The sequence below is a fragment of the Dromiciops gliroides genome, chromosome 3, assembly GCF_019393635.1.
Source record: "Dromiciops gliroides isolate mDroGli1 chromosome 3, mDroGli1.pri, whole genome shotgun sequence".
Lineage (NCBI taxonomy): Eukaryota > Metazoa > Chordata > Mammalia > Microbiotheria > Microbiotheriidae > Dromiciops > Dromiciops gliroides.
The window spans coordinates 549,241,326-549,260,561 of record NC_057863.1 but is presented as its reverse complement, the minus strand read 5'-3'; the positions used below and the strand labels follow the sequence as shown (position 1 = coordinate 549,260,561).

The window sequence follows — 19,236 nt, the reverse complement described above, 5'->3', positions numbered from 1 at the left end:
TGAAAAGGAGCAAGGATGCCAGCGTCACTGAGTCATCCAGTGTTTGGAAGGTAGGAAAATGTAAGCAGACTAGAGAGGGAGGAGACGAGGCTGGGCTGTGCAGGGCTTTAAAGGTCAAATAAGGGATTTTATGCCAGGTCTTCCAGGTGACCGGAAGCTGCTGGGATTGACTGAGTAGTTGAGTGTCCTGGTCAGACTCGCACTCTAGGAACCTCACTCTGGTGGCTGAGGGAAGCAGGATGCCAGGACGTTCTGAAAGGAGACTGCGGGTGCAGTCAGGAAGGCCTGGGTTCAAGCCAGCTCTGCCTCTCATTAGCCGTGGGCCTGTGAACAAGTCACTAGCCTCTCTGAGACTCAGTCTCCTCATCTGTAAAACAAAAGGCCCTTTCCTAGCTATAGCACACTTTAGTCTAAGGTGCCCTGAGCTTCAATATCCCGTGTTCTAAGGTCACTGGTGAGCAGGGACACCTAGCGGGTGCATTTGTCAAATGAATGCTTTTCTTAGCAATGCTTTAGGCTTTAGGAACAATTCACAATGTTCATTATTGAATTAAAGAAGAAAAATTGTTAAGTTGTCTTGCTCCAAGATTACATGCAATTGTCACACTTCAGTCTGCCTAGCAGTATGGTGTTAATGTTGTAAGACTCACCATGTAACAATATAAATAGACCGCAGTACTAGAGTGAAAACCAATAGTCCATACATGACCTGCAGGAGAAAGAGAAAATGTAATGTTAGTACCATCTCTTTTTTTCCCCCGGGCCAATGAGGGTTAAGTGACTTGCCCAGGGTCACACAGCTAGTAAATATCAAGTGTCTGAGGCCACATTTGAACTCAGGTCCTCCTGAATCCAGGGCCAGGGCTCTATCTACTGAGCCACCTAGCTAGCACAGTACCATCTTTAACAGTTTTTTAAAAAGAGGGAACTTTTTTTCAGCTACCAATAAAAAAAATTTACACTGGATTTGAACTTGTTTTACCTCCTTTACTACTAAAAACCAAGCAAAAATGAAATAGTTTTTCTTTTACCAGAATCCTAAAAAACAGACATTTGCTTCCTGATCCATTACTCAGTCAATAAACATTTCTAAATGCTTCCTGTGTGCCAGACTCTGTGCTTAAGCACTGGAGGTTCTATCGGGAGACTGCATAGGAAGAACTAATATCAGAAGGCATACATCACTTTGATGACATTCATCTGCAATTTAAAGCACTCAGGCTTTGTTAAATATGTGCTTAGATCTGAAAGATCTAGAAGAGTCTGGTGCATTACAATGAGACCCGGACTGGGTTCTAGACTGGCCTTACTCTATGTGACCATGTGCAAAAACCTTCCCTGTCTGTCAAGTGTGGCTGCTGAGCCATGTCCCTGCCCTACCATGGTCTATTCTAGCTCTAAGATTTGTAGTTCATTGTGATCTTCACTGGAGCAGGCCCTGGGAAGTGAAGGAGTTTGATTCAATTCCACAAGCACGTGGGGGGGGGGGTGGGAAGAGGTGCAGAATAAAGGGAGAGGCTGATGCAGAAAACTGCAGAGCTGGAGCTGAAAGGGGCTTAGCATGCATTTCGTCCAACCTCTTCAGTGGTAAACAGGCTCAGGGAGGGAGTGACAGCAATTCACTGGGGCCACCAGGCCCAGGAGCCAGGTCTCCAGGTGTATTCTGGGTTGACTCTTATGATGCTGTCTCCTGCAGAGATCAGGAATGGGCCAGTCTCCTGGGGTACTCATGCCATCTTCCCTGACCTCCCATGGCCACATCCTTCTCAAGTTTCCTTGTCTGTGGCTTAAGGTCCACACGGATGGGGAGGAGGACACTAGCTGAGAGGGGCATTAACTCCCTCAGGCACACAGTTTTCTGCCCTCGAGAGCTGAGCTGAACGCATGGCTTTTCCCGTGCCAAGTCAAGTGCTCTTAGTCTTTTACCCTGCAGCACTGTCTCCCAGAGAACAAAAGGGTCCATGTCCTTCCCACATCAAAGAGCCAGAGTCGGAGAGAGTTGAGAGGCCACCGATTCAAAGTCTCTCATTTTACAGAGGAGGAAACTGAGGCTCAGAGAGTTGAGTTATTGGCTCAAGATGACCGAGGTGATAAGTTTGAGGCAAGATTTAACGCCTCGCCCCCCCACTCCAGAACCTGTGCACTTTGCCAAGCTCTGAGCCAAATGCACTTGTTTCCTCTTTACTTAACAACAAAAACATCACAGATCAACCTGGCAAGGACCTTAGAAGTTGACAGCAGCAGGAGACTTACAGTTCACCCAGTCTGACTTCCTCATTTTACAGAGGAAACTGAGACCCAGAGAGGAGAAGTGACCTTCTTAAGGTCGCAGAGCAAGCCTCTTCTACCATTTTTTCTACACTCTCCTCTAAGATTACTAAACTCCTTGGCCAGCCTGATGATGGCTGTGTTTGTGTGTTGGCACACCGTGAGTGCAGTTCAAACATTAAATATTTTTGTAGTGGCTGGAGCTTAGGAACAGGAAAAATATTTGAAAATAAAAATATGTCAAAATCCAATTTTCCCATCCTATTTTATTTCTATTTGCCACCCCTTCCAAATTTCCAACTAAAAAGCCAAGAAATCAGATGAAAAGACTAATTTGTTCCTAATGGTGGCACTTATAGTAGCTCACTCACTTGTATGGCACTCTTAGGCTTACCAAGTCCTTTCCTCACAAGATTTTATCGAGTCTTATCATCTCCATTCTACAGATGAGGGAACTGAAATGGTTTATCCACATTCACAGAGCTAGTAAATAGGAGAGTTGGGACTCCGTTCCAGGTTTTGTGATTCAGATATAGTGCTCTTTCCACTACATCAGCTGACTTCCTATGTTTAAAACATCCCTTCCATTTGTTGATTCATGCCGCTTATTGGCTATGTTTAATCTTTAGTTCCAACATATTGCAAATGTGTCTTCTGGCCAACTCATATTTCACTACCATAAGATCATTTGCAGTCCCAGTATTGAGGAAAGAGCATGCAAAAGAGCAGGGTGTTTTTCTGTTTTTGGCTCTGCTACTTACTGTCCAGGTGACCTTGGGCAAGTCTTTCCTGGACTAGATCACCTCTATGATCCCTTGCAGCTCTAAATCTATGATCCTTGACCTGCTGACCCTGTTGGTATATTGTGGAAGGATCCTGTGAGATGATGACTGTTAAAGTGCTCTGAAATACACAAAAAGCAATTGTCACCGCTGTCGAATTTCACCTATATCTAAAGGAATACAATGCAATACTGGGTTCATATTTTGATAGGACCTTAAGCTTTGCAAAGTATTTTCCATATCAGGATCTCCTGGTACCATACGCAATCATCCGTCAGCATCTGTTTTGTAAGTAGATCTTTATATACTGCCTTTTCTTAAATGAGTAAATTTGTTATCTCCCATTTTCCCCAAGATCAGTCTATCTTCTTTTTTCACTCCAATGTTTCTTTCTCTGGCAAAGATACAGTACTTAAATGGTTTACAACCCAATGAGGAAAAGGGTTGTTTGTTTGGTTGGTTTTTTTAGTGAGGCAATTGGGGTTAAGTGACTTGCCCAGGGTCACACAGTTAGTAAGTGTTAAGTGTCTGAGGCCGGATTTGAACTCAGGTACTCCTGACTCCAGGGCCGGTGCTCTATCCACTGCGCCATCTAGCTGCCCCGAGGAAAAGGGTTGTGATAAATATACAAGTACAATATAAAAGAAAATGCAACAAGCACAGAGGAGAGGTTCTAAGTTCTACGAATCAGAGGATAGAGAGACCAGTTTGTTCTGAGGGGATGGAGTGAGGGAATATTCTCATAGAAAAGTTGGTATCTGAGTTGGGTTTTGAAGAAATGAATGCCCAGAAAGAGACAGAGCTATGTATGGGGGGAATGCTGTAAGCAAAGGTTAGAAAGAATAGAAGAAGAATAGGGGGTGAAGTGAAGTAGACATGATCCAGTTTGGCTGGCCTTTAGAATATGTGGAGGGGACGGGGCAGCTAGGTGGCACAGCGGATAGAGCACTGGCCCTGGATTCAGGAGGATCTGAGTTCAAATCCAGCCTCAGACACTTAACACTTACTAGCTGTGTGACCCTGGGCAAGCCACTTAACCCCAATTGCCTCACTAAAACAAACAAACAAACAAACAAAGAATATGTGGAGGGGAATAGTATGAAATAAGGCTAGTTAGAAAGACTGGAGACAGACAGTGGAAGGCCAGAGTCAGGCGACTTGTTATGCTGATTTGGTAGACAATGAGGAGTCACTAAAGCATTTGAATTATTATGGGGGTGAACATTATGAAGATTATAGAATCAAAGATTCTTGGAAGTGGGAGAAGTCTCTGAGTTGATCTAATTCAACCAGCAATCTAACTTTATATTACTTGAACGATTGATGTGAAGGGTGAATTTGAGAGTTGATAAACTAGAGACAGGATGATTAGTAAGGAAATCATAAGTAAATAGGCTAGAAGCAAAAAGATTAAGGTCTAAATGTGCACGGTGGTTATGGGACCTGAGAAATGTTGCAGAAACAGAAATGACAAGATTGACAACTGACAATGTGAGATGTATAGAGTAAATAGGACCTTAGGCAAGCCATTTAACTTTGTTGAGCCTTAGTTTCTTCATCTGTTAAAATAGGCATAATACATGAACAAGTGCTTCACAGGATCACTGAGGAAAATATCTTGTAAATATTAAAATGGTATAAAAATGTATGCTGTGATCATGCTTAGGTCCAAGTCTTTTAGCTTCAAGTAATATTTCTTTCCCCTCAAACCATATCATACATTTATTTTATCTTCAGATTTTCATGAACAGACATTTGGGAATGAGAAGTCTGAAATATACCTTTGTATTCCAAGATCCCCTCCAAAATCAGTGTGAGGAAAAAGAAGTTAGAGGACCAAATTTGCATATATACATACACATACGCTAAGATTATCCAATTGTGTGAGGATGCAGGGGGCAATCAGAACTCATATGGCAGGAATGGAATAAAATCTGCCCTTAGGAACTGACAAGAGCAATATTGCGGAAGCTCCTGCCTGTAGATGCTCATGTCTCCCCATCCTCAAAGTGGGGCAAGTGATGTAGAGGGAGTGGGAAGATCTTTCTCAGATCTTGCTTTAGGGCAACTGGAAGAAGAATCTTTTTAGAGAGGACTGGAGAGAAAGGCTCCATGAGCAGGCATTTTCCTTAGCTCTCTGAGGTGCCACACTCTTCTATCTCACTGTCTAAGGGCAAGGGGCAGGGTAGAGGCAAAATAAAATAGCGTTCAATCCCCAGCCTCAGTGAAGTCTTCTTGTTTCATGACTAGCTCTGCTGGCATCCTTTGGCCCAGTAGCTCTTAACCATTAAAAGAGAGAACTGATGGCCCTTGGATCCCATAGCCTCTGCTTAGTGAGATAGCAGTATTCTAAGAGGAACCCCCTGGGGGCACAGTAACCTTGAGCGCCTGATGTTTTTCTTGCCCTTCAACTCTGAGCTAAAGTTCCATGCTTGACTCTTCTGGGGGCTCAGGAGTTTTGATAGGACCACCCAGTCAATTATGTCAGCCATTCCAAGCATCGGGTCTTCCAGGGTGGGACGAGGGGGAAGTTTTACCTATAGAAGCAGCAGAATCTGAGCAAGGGACACTCTTGGGCAGGACCACACTTTGATCTATAGGGGCTCAGACACAATGAGAAGCCTGGTCAGCCAGGTAATTCACTTTGGGAGGGAAGAGTTAAGGGCTTTCCCTAGGGAGTGGTATTCTTCACCAAGGCTGGTTCATCCTCAGGTTACTGAGAAATGTGGCCCATGGATGACAAAAGTAGAGACCCTCGAAGCACCTTATTTTCCCAAGGAATCTTAGTCATTTCCTGGGCAGATCACTGGGTTTGGGAAGAGGAGGAGGAGGGAAAGGAAAGGTGTCTTGGACCAGGAAAGAATACACAAAGGGAAGGCATTGTAAGGAATTAATTGTGATTTGGAGTTTTTATAACCCCATCTTCCTTCATCATGGTCAGACTGAGAAGATGCAAGCTTTGAAAGCCTAAGAGAAGATGGGTGTGTACTTTAAGAGATTATAGAACAAACAACACAAAGAACATTCATTGAATCAAAGTTACAAACTAAAGTACCTAACCCCCACCTAGGAGTTCCCCTAGGGTCTGGTCCCACATGGGTCTGGCCAAATTATAATGGGGACAGGCCAGGGGGTATGTTAAACCAATTGGAGACTCAGCCTGGGTATAGAACCACCCTTCCTGTGAGAGAGGCAGGAGGGGGGGGAGAGTACTCTCTCTCAGAGAGGGATGGGGAAGGGGGAGGGAGGGAGGGAGAGAGAGAGAAGGAGAAGAAGGAGGAGGAGGAGGAGGAGGAGGAGGAGGAGGAAGGGAGAGACAAGAGATACAGAAAGGGATACAGAGAAAGACAGAGGCAGAGAGAGAGAGGAGAAAGAGAGAGGAGAGCTGGTGGTGTTTGATCTTTGGACCTAACCAGGAGAGACTGCAAAGCTGATTCTCCTTAGAACGACAGATTCCAGGTGGTGGTGAGTTTGTGCTGTTGAAGTGAGGCTGGCTCGTTAGGCCAGCTGAGCTGGAAACAAGTTTAGGGTTTGAGGTAGTTTTTGCCAGACCCAGGCTGTTCTGAGTAGGTGAGGAAGCAGAGCTTATTGGAGGTGGGGGGGGCATTTTTACCCTGGAGATTTAGATTCTAACTATCTGGAAGTGGGACATATTTTTCCCTTTCTCTATCCCCTTTCTCATTGTACCTGGCTTTATTAAGTCCACTTGTGTTGTAAATTTTTTTTACCATTAATAAAACCTGAGAGGCTGTTAATCTCCTTTCTTATCAGTCTGGGAGACATAACTGAAAAAGAGGCAGTTTGGACAAGGGGAAACTCTGGACCTAGAGGTCCCCCATTTTTCTGAACCCCAATATTACATAACTTTGCCCATATTGAATTTGACCCTAACAGCATTAAAATAAGGAGGATTGGGAAAGGCTTCCTGTAGATTTTAATTGGGTCTTGATGGAAGCTAGGAAGGTCAGAAGGTAGAGATGAGGAGAGAGAGCACTCCAGGCCTGGAGGGCAGACAGAGAAAATGTCCAGTTAAGAGGTGGAGTTTCTTGTTGAAGGAGCAGCAAGGAGGTCAGTGCTGCTCCATCCCAGAGCACTAACAGGGAGTACGATGTGAGAAGAGAAGAAAGGCATCAAGGGGCCAAGTTACAAAGGGCTTTAAAAGCCAAACTGAGCTTTTACATGTGATTCTGGAGGTCCCAGGGAACCACTGGAGTTTGCTAAATGGGTCTGTGTGTGACATGGTCAGACCTGTTCTGAAGGAGAGTCGTTGTGCCAGCCATGTGGAGGGCAGACAGGAGTGGGAAAGACCACGAGCGGTCTACTGCATGAGTGCAAGTGCAAAGGGGTGAATGCCTGCACCAGGGTGGTGGCAGTGTTAGAGGAGAGAGGTACAGAGCGCAGACAGCCTTTTCAAGGAGTTCAGTCACGAAAAGGAAGAGATGTCAGATGATACTTAGTGGCAATGAGTGAATCAAATAAAGATTTTTGAGGACGGGGAGACATGAGCATGTTTACAGGCAGGAAGAAAACAGCCAGCAGGGAGAAACTGAAGATTATTGAGAAAGTAGGGATGATAGAGGGGGACAATATGCCAGAGAAGATGGGATGGAATGAGATCACTTGCCTATGTAGAGAAGTGTATGTCTTAGCAAGGAGAAGGGTCATTTCTTCATGTGGTGATAGACAGCTAAAGGCATCGGAATGATGTGAGATGAGAAGGATCAGAGAAAAGGGGGCTCTTGGTGAATAAACTCCATTTTTTTTCAGTGAAATGAGGCAAAGTTATCAGCAGAAAGGATGGGGAAAGAGGTAGAGAGGAAAAGGTTTGGAAAAGCTGCTGTGGTGAATGGAATAGTGAATCAATTGGGGATATGTAAAAAGACTGCCTTGCTGGATTTCAGAGAAACCTGGAAGGACTTACATGAACTGATGCTGAGTGAGATGAGCAGAACCAGGAGAACATTGTACACGGTATCAACAACACTGGGTGTTGATCAACTGTGATAGACTTGACTCTTCTCAGCAATACAGTGGTCCAAGATAGTTCCAAAGGACGCATGATGGAAAACGCTTTCCAAATCCAGAAAAAAAGAACTAGTTCTACTTTTTTGTTTTTCTTTTTTGAGGTTTTTCCCTTTTGCTCTGATTCTTCTTTCACAGCATGACTAATGCAGAAATATGTTTAATGTGATTGTACATATATAACCTATATCAGATTGCTTGCTGTCTTGGGGAGGGGAGAGGGAGCGGGTAATTTGAAACTAGAAATCTCATAAGAACAAATGTTGAAAACTCTCTACATGTAACTAGAAAATAATAAAATACTTTTATGATAAAAAAGACTGCCTTGCTGCAATGAAGGCCAAGTTGAGATTATGTAACATAAATCTGTAGTGAACACAGTCAGTACAGTTTTCTCATTTTCTCCAGCTTTCTTCAGTAGCAAGTGGGTAGGGGTGATGGCATGAATGGGGGGGTAATGCAAGCCTGGGGTTTGGCAGAATAACATCTCTGACAGGTTAAGAGTCAAGGGACTAGGGGCAGCTAGGTGGCACAGTGGATAGAACACCGGCCCTGGAGTCAGGAGGACCTGAGTTCAAATCTGGCCTCAGACACTTAATACTTACTAGCTGTGTGACCCTGGGCAAGTCACTTAACCCCAATTGCCTCACTAAAAAAAAAAAAAGAGTCAAGGGACTTGAGAGAAGAGGGCAGTGTAGAGCTGAACTGGATCACTAAGGGGCCCAAGAAACAGACAAAAATATTAAATGGCATAGAGCCAAGCACAGGTCTCTGGGGGCACTCCACCACAGACCAAATGCCCATCCTTAGTGATTTATCCCCCTCATTTTACAGAAGAGGAAGCCAAGTTCCAGAGTGGACAAGCAACTTGAGGCAGAACTGAATTGGATGGCAAATCCTCTTACTGTTTGATGACTATGGTTTCCTTACTTCCCTGATATGTGACATGTTGGCATGCATGTTTAGATATACACTCAGAATTTAAAAACTCTGAGTTACTCCTTCCCAAAGAGTTTCCATACACTCTGTATTCCTTTCTGCAAATGTCTGAGAGAAAATTAGAGGGTATAATAAATGGAGAAGAGCATCATGTTTTGAAACAATCTTCCAGAGATACTAGCAGTGGTTCAGAAAGCCAGGAAGGCGTATTTTTCAATGGTGATACTCTCCCCTGGTCCAGATGAGTTTCCTATTAAGACATTCAATTACTGATCTGATAAAGGGCTTTTCATAAGAGGCCTTACCAGCTTACTATAAATCTGTTACCAACTTCTACAAGTGCTTCCTTTTCATGTCACCTAGTGCTAGACTGAATGATGTTCCTGGGCGTTATGTGGCTCAGGGTTTGTCAAATTATGTTGTATTTTAAAGCTCAAAAACTGAGCAAGGTGTAGTAGGTTGTCAACCTGGAAGTGGGCTAAAACATTCTGAGGCCAAGGACATCAGTAGACAATACTGTGAGAGGAGACCAGAAATTGCACTATTTTATAAAGCTAGCGAGAAAACAGCACGTTAACAACCTGTCTTGGAATACCAAAAGTAGCACTCCCAATAATAAGAGTTCCTGCTTGATAAGCCGCAGAGAAGAGGTGCTGTGGGACAGGGAAAAGAACAAAGGCTTTCAAGAGAGAAGATCTGAGGCTGAATCCTTATTCTGCCAAAGTGGGTGGGCATATATGACCACACCGTTAACTATGTACAATCACTGGCTAAGTGTCTAATACGTATTGACATCAAACAGGAAGAATATGCTCATTAAGTGTTTGGCAGCCTCATGTAGGATGTCCTGTACCAAGTCCAAACACGATGGGTGAGATGCGGCCGAATATGGCATCTGCAGGTACTACTTGGGGCTGAAGGTGAGGACCAATGAGGCAGCTGGAACTCAAAACGCCCAGCTAAGTCATTTACATGGGAAAACCATGGATGCAAACATATGCTGCATGGGTGACATGCAGCTGAACAGTCAGCAACCTGAATGATGCCTGTCCCCTAGCCAGTCTCCTCAGCTCTTGGCTGCCAGACTAACCTTCTAAAATGCATCACTCTGATCGAATCACTTTCTGCTCAATGACCTTTGTCAGTTTTTCAAGGTCTTCCAGACAAATGGAGCTATTTCTCATCCCCTAAATATGTCTTCCATTTTACACTTACTGGTGTGTCTGTCTTTGTTGACATCCTTCCCTGTGCCCACATCATACCTGGTTGTATTATCTCTTACCAGAAACCTTCCCTGATGTTTCCCCTTCAATTGATCTCAAAGCATTTTATGCTGCTCTGATCATATTCTAAGTTGTGTATTATCACAGTGGACAAACAGCTGATCTCAGAGTCCGACAGACACTGGTTATGTGGCCCAGGGCAGCTCTTTAAGAGTAGAAGCAGGTTTTGGCCTTCACTGGTAGGGGAAACTCCTCACTTAAGGCTATGTACACCAATGAAATCAGAGGTGGGTTTGGTAAAAAACAAAAAAACACATTAGGTATAATATGTAAATTACTTATTTGCATGTATGTCCCATCAGCCTCACATTAGGTATAATATATAAATGACTTATTTGTGTGGATGTCCCATTAGCTCCACTAACTGGAAACTCCTGGCAGGGAAGGGTCAGGGTCTTCTTGTCCATGCTAGGCACAGCACCCTGCACAGATTAATCCTTCATAAATGTCTGTTGAATCTTAAGGAAAGTCAGTGTACAATCTCTACTTAAAGGGGAAACCCTTGTAAAGGAAACGTGGAAATATATTAGCTCTCTAATTCCCTGTTCTCAGCTTGTTAGCGGTGCCTGCAAGTACTGGGTTGGGGGGAATGCAATGATTACCCTGCAGAACATTCAATGTGTCCCAAATGGTTACCTCAAATTCTTGAAAATAGCAAATCTGATCTATCCTGAAGCATATTTTATGCCAAAGCCTGGTTAAAGATTGGGAATATAAGCGATAAAGTCACGCTGGTGAGTTTAACGCCACTAACCTGGATTTGGGAGTATTTGGAAACTCATAATCCCAAAGCTGGGGAATCAGCAGAAAATATGACTAGAGAAGGGCAGACAACAAAGCCTAATGAGGCCATAGGAGATCTATGTTTTGTCCCAGGTCTACTACTAACTTGTAGGCCTTTGGGCCAAGTTACTCAGTGCCTTGGGCCTTATTTTTCTCTTCTGCAAAATCATGGACCTGGATTAGGAGATCTCTTGAAGGTCCCATTTAGCTCTAATATTTTGTTTTATGAAAATCAGCTTGGCACAGTGGCTCAAGAACTGTATTTCAGAGTCAAGAAACCTAGTTACAAATCCTGCCTCAGATACTTGTTACCTCTGTGATGATGAGTCAGCTAGAGTGTCAGAGTTAGATAGGACAGTAGGGGCTTTCTAGTTCAACTCATATTCATCATGATGATCATAATAACAGGAGTGAATGTTTTTAGGTGCTTTACAGCTTTTATCTCCTTTGATCCTCAGAACAACCTTGAGAAGTAGGTGTTATTATTATTATTATTTCCATTTTATAGATGGGAATACTGAGGCCAGGAATGGTTACGTGATACCTGACCACTGGTCTTACATTTCCTGCCCAAAGCCCTTCAGAGAGAGAAAGTTACTACCTTCTCCTAAGGGGGCCCTTCCACTCTTGATCAGTTCTGATTATTAGGAGGTTTTTCTTGACATCATACCTAAATTGGTGGTTTTCTAGCTGGTTTTGGCTCTGTCTTATGGCAAAGAACAGGACTAATTCCTCTTCCTTACAATAGCCCTTTAAACATTTGAAGAGAGCCACCATGCTCCCCCTAAGTAACAAACCAAATGAGAAGGGTTTTTTTGGGGAGGGACAAGCTCTTTTTGGGTGGCACCCCCCAACAAACCCCAAATGAAGAATGTAAATAATACTCTTCCACATTTACACAGATTTTTAGATTACAAAGAATTTTTCTATTCTTTATCTCATCATAGATGAGGTAGTATCATGTAGTAGAAGCAGAAAGAACATTTTTCTGGGAATCAGAGAAAGAAAGGAAGGCAATAAGCATTTATTAAGCACCTACAGTGTGCTAAGTGCGTTGCAAATATTATCTTTAGTTGAACCTCAAAATAACCCTGGGAGATGGATATTATTATTACCCCCATTTTATAACCGAGGAAACTAAGACAAATAGAAATTAAGTAACCTGCCCCTGGTTACACAGCTAGAAAGTATCTGAGGCCAAATTTGAACTTAAGTCTTCCTGACTCTAGGCCCAGCACTCTGTGAAGTATAGCGCCACCTAGTGGCTCAGAGGACACAGGTTCAAGTCCTGCCTGCCACTAATTCTGACCTTGCCCAAGTTTCTTCCCCTCTAGGGAGGGGCCTGTTTCCTCATCTATAAAAACAGGGGATTGGTCTAGATGGCTTCAAAATATCCTTCCAAGTGTAACCTTCTGTCATCAAAGGGCTTCTCCCATTTTTCTACTCTCTGTCCTCAGGGCCCAAGTCAGCCCTAACCTGTGTTCTAAGGGCCTTTCTGGCCTGGACATTTGTGACAGATTCTATACTGTGCCGAATATTTCTGCATTTCAGGGATAACTTCAGTCTTTCAACAACAGGGGGCTCTGTGGGACTACTTGCTTATATCACAAAGGCCAGATGACTTGAAATGTTTTAATTTGGGGGCTGGTGAGTAAACAGGCTTTCCAAGGTAATTCCACATTGCTGTCACCATTTAAGACTATAGTTAGCATGATGTACAATGATGCCCTTGAGAAAATTCATGTTTGCTCATGGTGGCCAGGAAGGTTTGACACGCCCTCCACCTACTTACGTCTTGAATCAATCCAGCTTTCTCTTCTGTACATCCCTTTATAGGGATGGCAAAGGGCTTTCAGGTGCATTATAATTCACAGATGAGGAAACTGAGCTTTGGGAGGGGAGTGACTTCCTTCCTAGAGTCAGCAGGCACATTCACGGCAGAACCAGGCCTAACCTCTGTGCGGGTTCACTTAAGGGAATGTAGAGAAGCTTAAAGGAAGAATCAGAAGGCATCTCCAGAGGGAAGTTGGAGAGCTCCTGGCTGGCATGAAATAGAAATGGAAAAATTCTTTCCAAATGGCCCAAAGTGAAAAGACTGGCCCTCTGTACTTGTTCCCTACAGTCTGCAGAGACGTCTGAATCCTGTCAGTTCTAAGCCTTCTTTCTAGGAGACTTAGAGCAAGCTCTGCCACTGAGAAGATGTGCAGAGATACACCTGGTCCAGATGAACTTTGGGTTCTGATAAAAAAACCCACATACACATAACAATCACATTATGTTAGAGGGTCAACATGAAGAAAAGGTCTTGACAGGTTAGGACTCTGGAACAAATGTAGGACGATAACATTTAATAGGGATAAATGTAAAATCTTTTGTAAAGTCTTATGCTTGGGTTAAAAAAGCTCAACTTGGAAAGTACAAGATAGGGGAGGTATCTGTGGCAGGAAAGCCAGGTGAGAAAGTTCTGGAGGTTTGAGATTCATTATATGGCAGTCAAAATCTTAAATTCATAAGCTGCACTAAGAGACCCACAGTACTGAGGGCTAGGCAGGAAGAGTCAGTGCACAGAGCACCCAGAGAAGGGCAACTAGAATAGCAAAGAGTTTCAAGATCATTCTGTGTAAAGACTGAAGTGGGAAGAGCACCAGATTTAGAGTAGGAAAGACTTGGGTTCAGATCCTGCCTTTGACAGTTACTAGCTATGTGGCCACAGGTAAATCACTTAACCTCATGCAATCTTAGTTGCCTCATCTATAAAATAGAGATGATACCACATTACAGGGTGTTGTGGCAGCTGGTGGCACAGTGGATAGAAAGCTAGACCAGGAGTCAGGAAGACCTGAATTCAGACACTGACCTCAAGCACCGACCAGCTGTGTGGCTCTGGCCAAGTTACTTAATCTCTGCTTCTGTTTATCAACTGTAAAATGGGGCTAAGAGTAGCACCTCCCTCCCAGGGCTAGATGGTCTCTGAGGTTCTTTCCAATTTGGAGAGTCTGTGATTCTGTGTTCCTGACCCAGGGCAAAGTCATTTAACTTCCCTTTGACTAAGTTTCCTTATCTGTAAAGTTAGAGGGTTGGACTATCTTAGCTTAGAGGTTCCTCACCGTTCTGAAATTCTGATTTCAGGGAGATATTTAAAAGTTAGATAAAAGTATGACAGACAACCCCAAGATCCATTTTGTCAATGTCATTTCCTATTATCAAGAAACAGTATCATTTCAGTAAGGTCTGTATCCTAAATGAGAACAAACGGGTCCATTTGTAGCGATGTGAGCATATTCTTCAGTCACATCCTTGTGGCTAAAAGTATCTTTTCCTAATAGTTACTCATTCCCAGTCCTGCTGAGTACTGCTTCATGCCAATAATAGCAGTGTAAAAACCACTTGAGAAAAGAGAATTAAAGCTAAATAAATTCCATCTGATGTTCATTTGACAACAGCCAAATATAGGTAGCTCATCTCATTTATGTTGGACAGTGGTGCTAGCCTTCATTTTAATAACCATAGCAAAAACTTACATAAAGCTTTACAGTTATGAATCACTTTGCACATTATTTTGATTTACACACTATCTCTGTGAGGGTGGTAGGGTGGACAATATCATGCCCATTTTATAGATGATCAAACAGTCTCAGAGAGGGAAAATAGATGCCTCCAAGGCCACGTGACTAGTGAGAAAGCCGGAAGGTGTTCAGGCTCTTCATTTTGCAGAGGAAGGAAATGAGGCCCTGAGAGGGGACTCACTCAGGCCTGTAGCACTAGGGACTAAACCAGGACTCCTGTTCCCCAGAGCTAGTTTATTCTCCTTTAAAATGAGGGGGTCAGCCTTTTACTCTATGAACGGTTGTGATCCTTAAGAAAGCATAGGGATTCTTGACAGGGAGAAGAAAGTTCAGAGGAGAGGGGAGAAAGCTATGATTGGCCAAGTTCCACAAAAATGTCCTTGAGGAAAATGATACCATGTTGTCCTATTACAGGCAGGGTGTATCTATAAAATTCTGGTTAGTGGTTCCCTGTCTCCCATGAGGAAGGATCTTCTCTGGCAGTTCATTTTACTACTCAATGAAACCTTCGAGTTGTCACTCATCCTTCTCTTGTATCCTAAATTTCAAATAAGTCACCAAGGCCTGGCAAGTCTTCCCTTCAAGTGTCTCTCTTACCCATTCCTACCTGTCTATTTCCTCCACTGTCAGTCCACATAGTTTTCCAAGTGGTGACCTTGCCCCCAGTGTTTCCCCTCTTTCCTCTCCAATCCAGCCAGGACACATATCACAGACTTAGAGCTGTAAGGGACCCATGAGACACGATCCCTCATTATAGAGATGAGAAAACTGACACTCACAGTGGGTGAGTGATTTGTCAAAGGCCATGGAGATGGTATGTAGCAGAGCTGGGATTTAAAACTGGTCCTCTGACTAGGTTTGATGGTATCAACTCCAGTGGCTTCCAGTCACCTCCAGATCAAATGCTCCATTTACCAGTCAAAGCCCTTCTTAATCTTCTTCACCTCCCCTACCTTCCCAGTCTTCTAACACCTTACTCCCCCAACACACACTCTTCAAGCCAGTGACACTGGCCTCCTGCCTGCTGCCCATACAAGACACTGCTTCTCTTGGCTCCCCATGCCTGGAACGCTTTCCCTCCTCCCTTCCCTGCTCTGACCACTCATTTCTTTGGCTTCCTTTAAGTCCCAACTAAATCCCAACTTCCATAGGAAGCCTTCCTCAATCCCTCTTAATTCTAATGCTTTCCCTCAGTTAATAATTTTCTATTCATCCTGCACATAGTTTACTTTGTATATATTCGTTGGCATGTTGTCTCCCTCACTAGACTGTAAGTTCCTTGAAGGCAGGTACTGTCGCCTGATTATTTTTGTTTCCTCAGCACTTAATGCAGTGCCTGGCACATAGGAGGGCCTTGATTAATGTTTATTGATTGACTGAATTCACCAAGAAAAAACTTTCAGACAATTTTCTATTTAGCTGTGGCATCTTTACATTTTCTGGTTTCATTTAGGTGGAGAATTTCAAAATGAATGTGGCCCAGTGCCTCCACTGCGTGTCACCCTATATGCAGAGGACAAATCTCTCCTCTGGAGTAGAGTAACACTTTAATAGAAATGAATAGCTTTAAATTGTGTCTTAGTGCTCTTGGGGCTCTTGGTCCCCCTTTCTGCCACCCTGCCACCTCTGTGGAAGAAGGCGATCACACCGGACTAAGGCCCACTTTGTATTTTTTAATGTCTCATGAGTTGCTAGGATCAAAAACCCTTATCACCTGATGACAATCTTCCCTGTTATGAATGTTGAGGCTAGTCCTCATACAAGAGATGACAGCCACACCATCATCAGCCTGTACTGACTTGAAGCCTTTCCAAGCTGGAAAGACCTGTTGGAGCTTTGCTGGCATATGTTTCAAAAACCCAAGGCATGGAAGGGAGATTTTAGTGGGTAAAGGGTGCATACTGAACACTGAGTATGTAAGAAAGTTGGAAATATGATGTGATTACAATGCTTCTGAGTCAACGAGGATGTGTATGGTTTGCCAAAGTGAAGATATACTTAACATTGTACAGTTTTTTCTTTTCTTTAAAAAAACCAACTAACATATGCAACGCTGTTACCGGATCTTTAAGACGAGATGAGATGAGAGGCACAATGGTCAATCAGGTTGTTTGTTCCAAACACTAGCACCTGTGGTTCTCATTTAATTACTGGCCCAGTGATGCCCAAATGGAGACTTATTGGGGTGCTACAACATTTCTTAGAAGGTGCTCATGTAGTCTCTGCCATACAAATTATAGTGAAAAGAAACTCACTGCCTTTTGAGATAGTTCATTCCACTTTTGGAAAACCCTCATTACTAAGGACACTTTGACTTGCATAAAGCCAAAGTATCTGCCCCTCTGCCCTCTAGGGCCAAGCAAAGCAGGTCAGATGGTAGTGATACTCACCAACCCTCTTCCACTACACCTGTCTTCTCAGCCTCTACAATTCCCTGAACTAAACCTCGTATGGCAAAGTTTCCCATTCCCTCTCCATCTTGGATAGGATCTTTTGTGCTCTCAGTAAAGTAGGGAAGGGAGGCAGGGGGTGCTGTGTAAAACAGAGGGGAGGTCTCCACTGGATGCCCTCTTTGCCAAGGGAAATAGCTGGTATGAAAGCTGACAGTGTCAATCTATTGAGGGGCAATAGATAGATGGCAAGGACTTGGCATTTGTGGAAACTGGTTTACAAAGGGTGCTGAGGAAAGCATTTGGTGAGAACCAGTTGGATATATACAGGGTATGTCAAAAACCTTTGTTCAGTTTAAAGCTATTAAAGCGTAAAGATTTTGGGGACCCCTATATATCAGGAGAGATGTTGCTGGGAGGTACACGGCAGTTTGATATTGGTATCCCTTCATTCCCTACCCCCCTGCATGGTACATTATGATGAGTAGGGATGTTCATCAGTCAATCAATGAGCATTTTAAAGCACCTTCTAGGTGCCAAGTATTGTGCTAGGTGCTGAGGATACAAGATTAAGAATGAAATTGTCACTGACCCAGAGAAGGGTCTGACAAGGCAAGTCTGTACATAGATGGTATACACAAAATGGATAATGCAAAACAATTTTGAGGGGAGGCTAAGGGGATCAGGAAAGGACTTCTGCAGATGGTAATCCCTGAGCTAAGCCATTATGGAAACCAGGGATTCTGAAAGACAAAAGTGAGGAGGGAGTACATTCCAGACTTCGGGCACAGCCAGTGTAGGGGCTCAGAGCACGTGTGCCACATATGAGAGCCAGCAAGAGGCTAATGTGGCTGAATTCGTGTACCTGGAGGGGAGCATTGTGTAGTCAGGAAAGAAAGCTAGGGGGTGCCAGGTTGTGAAGGGCTTTAAATACCAGAGGAATTTATAGTGGGTCCTGAAGGTAATAGAAGAGAACCACTGGAGTTTATTGAGTAGGAGAGTGACATGGGCCGATTTTTGTGTCAGGAAAGTATGTTTTACAGCTGTGTGAAGGATGGATGGGAGAGAGATCTGGGAAGATCAACTAAAAAGCAATTGCAATAGTCCCAGCAGGAAGTGATGAGCATCTGAAAAAAGATGGTCCCCATGAATGGAGAGAAGGAGACTGATTTGAGAGATGCTGGGGAGGTAGAACTAGTAAGATACGGCTTTGGTGGGGTGACAGAAGGAGTGAAAAATGACACTGAAATTGCAAATCTGGGGAATTGGAAGGATGGTGATGCCCTCAACAGAAATAGTGACATCCAGAAGAGTGGTGGGAAGAAGGGATAACGAGTTTGGCTTTGGACACACTGAGTTTGAGATTCCTAAGACATCCAATTTGATGTGGGACTGAAGCTCAGGACAAAGAATGGGGCTGCAGTTATCGACCTGAAAATCATTAGCAGAGATGATAACTAGATCCATGTGAGTTCCAGTCACTGAGAGTGTAGAGAGAGAAGGGGGCCCAAGACAGATCCTTGGGGAACATCTACAAGGCTACTCCAGGGCTCACATACTGTGTGTTCCAGCAATGGGGAAGTGAGTATAGAGTAATGCTGTGGAACTAATTTTCCCAGGTAGGGGTGTGTGTGTGTGTGTGTGTGTGTGTGTGTGTGTGTACATATATATGACTTTTTCCTCTCCCCTTTACCTCTCATATTCGATCAGTTATTATTGATTATATCTCCTGTGGTACAATAATGGAATTTGGCAGTAACTCTCCCCATATTAAATTTGGCCCCTACACTCCAAAATGTCTCTAGTATTTGTATCCTCACCTTTGTTTCCACTACTACCACATCAGTACAGAAAGAGAATGTGGTGTAGGACTATGAGTGTTGATCTCAGAATCATAAAAGACCAGAGTTGAAACGTCACCTCTAAATACCTATGAGTTGTCATTTAATCTTTCTGAGCCTATTTTACCATCTTCAAAATGAGAATAGTAACAGTTGTAGCAGCTGCCTTAAAGGATTGTTGTAAGGATCAAATGAGAAAATGTATGTAAGCACTTTTCAAATGTTAAAATGCTAGGCAAATGTAAATTATTATCACTACCACCACCACCACCACCACCTGCTGAATTATTGATGGTTTCCTTACAACTTCCACTCTCTTCCTCCTTCAATCCAACCTTCCACCTATGACCAGGATATTGTCA

The 19,236-nt window shown here is 43.5% G+C and overlaps 1 protein-coding gene across 2 annotated transcripts in view; it reads right to left on the bottom strand.

Moving 5' to 3' along the window:
* Positions 1-19,236, bottom strand: part of ACER3 (alkaline ceramidase 3) — a 216,768-nt gene that overhangs the window by 37,545 nt on the left and 159,987 nt on the right. For both annotated transcript variants that reach the window (XM_043998252.1, XM_043998253.1), the window contains one exon: positions 651-709. In XM_043998252.1, coding sequence (XP_043854187.1) covers positions 651-709 — 59 coding nt within the window. The remainder of the gene's footprint in view (positions 1-650; positions 710-19,236) is intronic.